General features: G+C 47.5%; 2 protein-coding genes across 2 annotated transcripts in view; one reads left to right on the top strand and one right to left on the bottom strand.

Annotated features, from left to right (window-relative positions):
* Positions 1 to 199: 199 nt before the first annotated feature.
* Positions 200 to 3955, bottom strand: EAH_00042040 (DEAD/DEAH box helicase, putative; the record flags this gene model as incomplete). The annotated part of the gene is made up of 6 exons (XM_013395118.1): positions 200 to 400; positions 690 to 782; positions 1050 to 1121; positions 2039 to 2141; positions 2428 to 3633; positions 3924 to 3955. The coding sequence occupies 6 exons, from the start codon at positions 3953 to 3955 to the stop codon at positions 200 to 202; spliced, it is 1707 nt and encodes a 568-aa protein (XP_013250572.1).
* Positions 3956 to 4582: 627 nt separating this feature from the next.
* The window catches only part of EAH_00042030 (tryptophanyl-tRNA synthetase, putative), a gene marked incomplete at both ends in the record, with an annotated part of 2957 nt that continues 712 nt past the window's right edge, over positions 4583 to 6827 (top strand). The window contains 3 exons of the mRNA XM_013395117.1: positions 4583 to 5074; positions 5219 to 5591; positions 6173 to 6261. Coding sequence (XP_013250571.1) covers positions 4583 to 5074; positions 5219 to 5591; positions 6173 to 6261 — 954 coding nt within the window. The remainder of the gene's footprint in view (positions 5075 to 5218; positions 5592 to 6172; positions 6262 to 6827) is intronic.

Raw genomic sequence — 6827 nt, 5'->3', positions numbered from 1 at the left:
GCTGCTGCTGCTTCGGCTGCTGCTGCTTCTGCTTCTGCTGCTGCTTCTGCTGTTGCTGCCACTGCTTCTGCTCTTGCTGCTCCTGCTTCTGCTGCTGCTGCCTCTGCTGCTTCTGCTGCTGCTGCCTCTGCTGCTTCTGCTGCCGCTGCTGCTTCTGCTGCTGCTGCCTCTGCTGCTGCTGCTGCTGCTGCTGCATATGTTACCTGGCCCTTTCTTTTTGTGTTTTGTCTCCGTGAAGTGCTGCTGCTTTGATGCCTCCATATCGAAGTTCTCGAGCGAGTTGTTCAGTTAGTCGTTTTGTTTGGCAGAAGACGATTGACTTTTGCTGCTGCTGCTGCTGCTGCTGCAGCAGCTCTAAACAGCGCGTATGCAGAGAGCGAGAAGGAATCACCTCAACCACCTAACAGCACATACACATCCACATCAACTGCTGCTGCTTCTCCTGCTGCTGCTGCTGATTATCCTGCTGCTGCTGTTGCTGCTGCTTGCAATCCTGGTTTGTTGCTGTGCTGCTGGTATATTGTATGTCGGTGCAGAGAGAGAGAGACGAAGACAAAATAAAAAAGAAGCAAGAGACAAAACAAAAAACAAACAAACAAACAAACACACAAATACACAAACAAACAAATAAACAAACAAATAAATAAATGAACAAGAGGATAAACAGAAGGAGACAACAAAAAATTTACCTGCTTTATGTTTGGATTAGCCCGGAGATCGCCGCCACCAATTTGCACTTTAATAAAATCTTCACGACAAAAATCACGAGCCAATGCCTGCACCTGCAGCAGCAGCAGCAGCAGCAGCAAGAGAAGCAGCAGCAGCAAGAGAGGCAGCAGCAGCAATAGGAGAAGCAGCAGCAGGAGCAGCAGCAGCAATAGGAGAGGCAGCAGCAGCAATAGGAGAGGCATCAGCAGCAAGAGGAGAGGCAGCAGCAACAGCAGCAACAAGAGAAGATGTAGGGATGAGGGTCATCTGTGCATATACACCTCAATATTATCATTAAATCTACCTTTTGAGCTGCATATACACCTCAATATTTGCCTCACTTCATTTGGCCAAGTGGCAGACCAAAGGACAAGTTGGCGGTCAGGCCGAATTTGACTTAAGACTTTGCGAATCTATAAAAATAAATAAATAAATAAATATAAATAAATAAATAAATAAATATAAGTAAATAAATATATATAAAATAAATATAAATAAATAAATATAAATAAATATATATAAACAAATAAATACAGGTAAATAAATAAACAAATAGATAAATAAATAAAATACACAAAAAACATAAATAAAAAACACATCAACAAATATATATATATATATAAATATATAAACAAATAAATAAATAAACATAAATAAAGAAACACATGTTGATAAATAAATAAATAAATAAATGCATAAATAAATGCAAGGGATAAAACAAATAAGCAAATATATAAATGCATGCAAATAAACGAAATAGGTAAACAAATAAATAAATAAATAAATAAATAAATAAATAAATAAATAAATAAATATGCATATAAATTAATATATAGAAATAGAAATATATGAATAAATAAATGGGTAGACGAAAAAATACAAAAAATTTGAACAAATAAATTATCGCAAATAAACGCGAAAATAAATCAAAGTATAAATAAATGAGAGACAAATAAATAAATATAATTAAATAAATAAATAATAATAAACAAAAGAACAAAAACAAATAATAAATAAACAGCAAGCAAACAAATAATCAGCAAATAAATAAATAAATAAATAATTTGGCGATTGAACAAACAAATGAACAGCAACAAGCAAGGGGTGCGTTTCATCTAAAAAAAGACGTAGCAGCAGCAACAGCAGCAGCACGAGCAGCAGCAGCAGCAATAGCATGAACAGAAGCAGCAGCATACAACCTGAGGAACATTAGCAGCAGTATGCAACAACAGTAGCAGCAGCAGCATAAATAGCAGCAGCAGCGGCGGCAGGAGTACCAGCAGCACCACCAGCAGCAGCATGAGTAGCAGCAGCAGCAGCAGCAGCAGACCTGCGGTTCGAACCCCATATCCATCATTCTGTCTGCTTCATCGAGTACAACAAAAGAGACGTTTGACAAATCAGCAGCAGACGCATCCAGCAGATCTAACAGTCTGTACACCCCACAGAAGCAACAGCAGCAGCAGCAGTATCAGCAGCAGCAGCAGCAGTATCAGCAGCAGCAGCAGCTGCTTCTGCTGTCTCTCTGAGAGTCGCATGCACACTGAAGTGTTGTTAAATCGTGTGTCTTTGTTTTGCTACGTGCATTTCTGTCGTCTCTTTCTTTTTATTTAATTTAGTCTTTCTCTTATTCAGCAGCAGCAGCAGCAACAGCAGCAGCAACAGCAGCAGCAAAGCAGCAGCAACAGCAGCAGCAACACCAACAGCAGCAGCATGCACCTTCCAGGTGTACAGACAGCGATGTCACATCCAGCGCGCAGCAGCAAAATTTGCTGCTGCCGCGAAGCCCCTCCATAAACAGCAACGCTGCGGGCGAGAGCAGCACCTGCTGGTTTTGCTGTTGGTGCTGCTGCTGTTCCTGTTGCCGCCGCTGCTGCTGCTGCTGCTGCTGTTGCTGTTGCTTTGAGAATACGCTGGCACTCGGAGTGTATCTGCAGCACAAGCTCCCTTGTGGGTCCGAGAATAAGAACAGTGGGTGCAGTCCCGCTGCTGCTGCTGCTGCTGCTGCTGCTGCTGCTTCCTCCATTCTGCTGCTGCTGCTGCTGCTGCTGCTGCTGCTTGAGGAGGTGCATGATAGCAGGTATAAGAAAACCTATTGTCTTGCCGCTGCCTGTCTGGGCTATAGCAATTAGATCTCTGCCTGAGAAGCAGCAGGGCCACCCAATTTGCTGCACGGGGAACAAAGAAGTGAAAGACAAATCTCTTAACGCTTGCTGCAGCAAAGGAGACAGATTTGCTGCTGCTATGCACGGCAGCAAAGCCGGTAGAGGCTCCCGGCCCTCCAACTTTATTCCTAACCGTTCCAGCGAATCTGGTGCTGCTGCTGCTGCTGCTGATGCTGCAGTAGCAGCAGCAGCACCGCCTTCTCCGGATGTTGTTGAGCCTCCACCTGCTGCTGCTGCTGCTGCTGTTGCTGCTGCTGCTGCTGCTGGTGCAGCAACAGGGTGAATCGGAGGGAGATTCATTTGGCTCCAATTTACAGGCCGTAAGCTGGCGCCTGCGCCTCCAGCTGCTGCTGTTGCTGCAGAAGGACGCCATTGCTGCTGCTGCTGCTGCTGCTGCTGCTGTGGAGGAGGAGGAGACAGCGGTTCGGAGGGTGAGCCGTACCAAGGGTCATCTGCAGGCAGAAAGGCGTCATAGCCTTGCTGCTGCTGCTGTTGCGCCTGCTGCTGCAGTTGCCGCTGCAGTTGCTGCTGCTGCTGCCAGTCCTGCTGCTGTTGCTGATGCTGTTGCTGCTGCTGAAACTTTCCTTCCGTAGAACCCCTGGGCCCCCTCGGCGAGGGCTGAGCTCTTGCTGCTTCTGCTGTTGCTGCTGCTGCTGCTGCTGCGCTGGATGAGGACAGCAGCCGGCGGGAAGGCGTGGCTGCAAGTTTTGCTGCTGCTGCTGCCGCTGCTGCTGCTGCTGGCCGAAGCCGCACTAGAGAGCTGCGCAGCAGCACCTGAGATAACCCTATGCGGTGCATGCTGTCTTGCTGCTGCTGCGGTTGTGGTTGTTGTTGCTGCTGCTGCTGCCGCTTGCTGGGCAAAGGGTTATCTCCTGTCGATACTGTTGCTGCTGCTGCTGCTACGAGAGCAGCAAAGGGCTGAGAAGGCCAGTGCAGCTGCAGTTGCTGCTGCTGCTGCTGCAGCTTCTGTGCCCAATGTTATCGCTTTTGCTGAGGCACTTGTGCTGCTGCTGCTGCTGCTGCTGCTGCTGCTGCAGCTACTATGCTTACGGCCCTGGGCCCAGAAGGCTGCCACAGGGCATCAACTCTGAGGTGTATAGACACCTCAATAATTAATTCTTCTCCTTCTCTTTTTCAGTAATACAGAAGTTTCAGTCAAGGAAGGCCGTTGCTGCTGCTTGCTGCTTCTATTGTGGGGCCCGGCAGCAACAACAGTAGCAGCAGCAGCAGCAGCTGCTGCTGCAGCAGTTCCTGTTGCTGCTGGTGTTATAATGTATGGGTAGCCAACGCTGCAGATGATACCGCGAAGAGCAGAAGAAAATGTGTTTACATGCGAATAAAACGTTTTGAGTTTGTTGTTGCTGCTGCTGCACTACCTGCTGCTGCTGCTGCTGCTGCTGTCGACTGGACCTCACGGCTGTCGAGTGCTGCCGATTCCAGCAGCAGCAGCAGCAGCAGCAGTAGGGAGAGCGGCAGCAGCAAGAGCAGCACAAACAAGAGCAGCAGCAGGGTTTGATTAGGCAAAGACACGAATATTATTCACCCTTGTTACCCACTGCTGCTGCTGCTACTGCTGCTACTGCTGCTGCTGCTGCTGCTGCTGCAGGCTGCGTAAATGTGAACTCCACTGCAGCAGCAGCAAGGCAGCAACTGCTGCAGCAGTTGCTGCTGCAGTAGAGCGCCCATACATGCAGCAGCAGAGCACTAAAATGAGGCAGCAGTCGCCTCTGCAGCAGCAGCAGCAACAGCAGCGCCTGCAGCAGCAGCGGCGGTTGCGCCACCTCGTTGCCGTGCTACTTGTGCTGCTGCTGCTGCTGCTGTCAAGGCACCAGCAGCAGCAGCAGCAGCAACTCCTGTTGCTGTCTTGCGCTGCACACACCGTGATTCCTACACAGCAAACCCCCCGCCTCTCTTTTGTTGCTGTTCCTTGGCTGCAGCAACAGCAGCAACATCAGCTGCTGCTGCAGCAGCAGCAGCAGCAGCACTGGCGTGCATTTGCAGCAACACAACGACAGCCACACAGGGACCCTCACATAGGACAGCCACCCCCATCAGCATCAGCAACAACAGCAACAGCAACTGCAGCAGCAGCAACTGCAGCAGCAGAAGCAGCAGCAGCAGATGGTGTTGGTGGCCCATTATACTTGTCAAATTTGCCCCCAGGGCATTTCAAAGGGAAGCGCCTTCTTGCCGGCCTTCAGGTAACATGTGCTGCCGTTGCTGCTGCTGCTGCTGCTGCTGCTGCTACTGCTGCAGCAGTTGCGCTGAATGCGTCTTGTGCTCATCTTTACTGATGCTGCGGCCGCTGCTGCTCTTGCTGCTGATGCTGTCGTTTGTGTCTGCAGCCTTCCGGTTCGCTGCATATAGGGCACCTGCTGTCGACTCTGTTGCCGCTGCAGCAGCAGCAGCAGCAAGGGGCTCTGACGCGGCTGCTGCTGTGCGACACGCACGCGCTGTACACCCGCGAAGGGCGTCCCTACAGCAGCAGGAGCAGCAGCAGCAGCAGCAACGATATTAGCAGCAGCTCCATTGAGGCTCTAGCGCTCGCGATGGCCTGCGGTATCCGCCCCTTGAGTCTTGTACAGAAGGAAAGGCAGCAGCAGCAGCAGCAGCAACAGCAGCAGCAGCAGCAGCAGGGTGGCACATTGGTGCTGCTGCAGAGCTTAGCCCCTTCTCACGCGCAGCTGGCGGCCTGGCTTCAGAGTATTGTGCCTCTAAGTGCGTTGTTATTATTTATGTGTTTGTTTGTTTCTTTCATTTGTTTATTTTTATCTTTTGTTTGTTTGTTTGTCGCTTTTACTTGTTTGTTTATTTGTCTCTGTTCTGTGTTTCATCTGTTTGTTTTATTTATTATTTTTCTTGTCTTTGTTTGTCTTTTGTTCGTCTCTCTTTGTCTGTCTACATTTTTATATCTTTCTCCTCTGTATTTATATATTTATATACTTATATATTCATCTACTTATATATTTATATGTAAGTATAATTATATATTTATATGTTTATGTATTTATATATGTATTTATACAATTATATGTTTATATGTTTATTGTATGCCCGCGGCTCTTCGCCTCTACTGCAGATTCAGCAGCAATTCATTTTGCCTGCTGCTGTTGCTGCTACTGTTGCTGCTATTGTTATCGCTGCTGCTGCTGCTGCTGCTTCTGCTACTGCTGCTGCTGCTGCTGCTGCCTTTGCTATTATTGTTGTGACTGATGCTTCTGCTTGTGCCGCATGTGCTGCTTCTGCTGCTGCTGCTGTTGCTGTTGTTGTTGCTGCTGCTGCTGCTGCTGCTGTTGCAGATTGGGTGATGCGCTGCAGTGCTGCGCGCGAGGCATTTGAAGCCCCCGGCTTTAATTCGTCGGTTGGCAGTTTCTTATATCCTCTTCAAGTCAGAGAGAAGTCATTACTATTTTTTTGTTGTTTTATTTGTTTTTGTTCTCCAGTTGTCTTTGTTATTACTCTTCGTTCGTTGTTTTTTATTTCTTTCTTTGTTTGTTTGTTTAATTCTTCTGTCTTCTCGTTTTTATTTGGGTTGTTGTCTCTGTTGTCTTTGCTTTTTTCGTCTTTATTTTATTTTTGCTGTCTTTGTTTTTTTTGTTTTAATTCTTGTTCTTGTTGTTGTTTGTTGTTGTTGTTGTTGTTGTTGTTGTTGTTGTTGTTGTTGTTGTTGTTGTTGTTGTTGTTGTCGTTGTTCTGTTATTATTTTTGTTTGCTTCCTTTTTATAATTGTTGTTTTTGTTTGTTTTCTGATTCTTGTTCGTGTTTTCATCTCTGGTTTATTCTGCTGCTGCTGCTGCTGCTGCTGCTGTTACAGCAACAGCCCCTGCTGCTGCTGTTTTTGCATCTGATGCACCAGCAGCAGCAGCAGCAACTAAGCAATGCTCGCACTTGCTGGTGCTGCTGCTGGCGTAGCTGCTGCTGCACAGCAGCAGCTGCTGCTGCTGTTGTCTTTGC

The sequence above is a fragment of the Eimeria acervulina genome, genomic scaffold (assembly GCF_000499425.1).
Source record: "Eimeria acervulina Houghton genomic scaffold, Eah_scaff539, whole genome shotgun sequence".
Lineage (NCBI taxonomy): Eukaryota > Apicomplexa > Conoidasida > Eucoccidiorida > Eimeriidae > Eimeria > Eimeria acervulina.
This window is presented reverse-complemented; position numbering and strand designations above follow the sequence as displayed.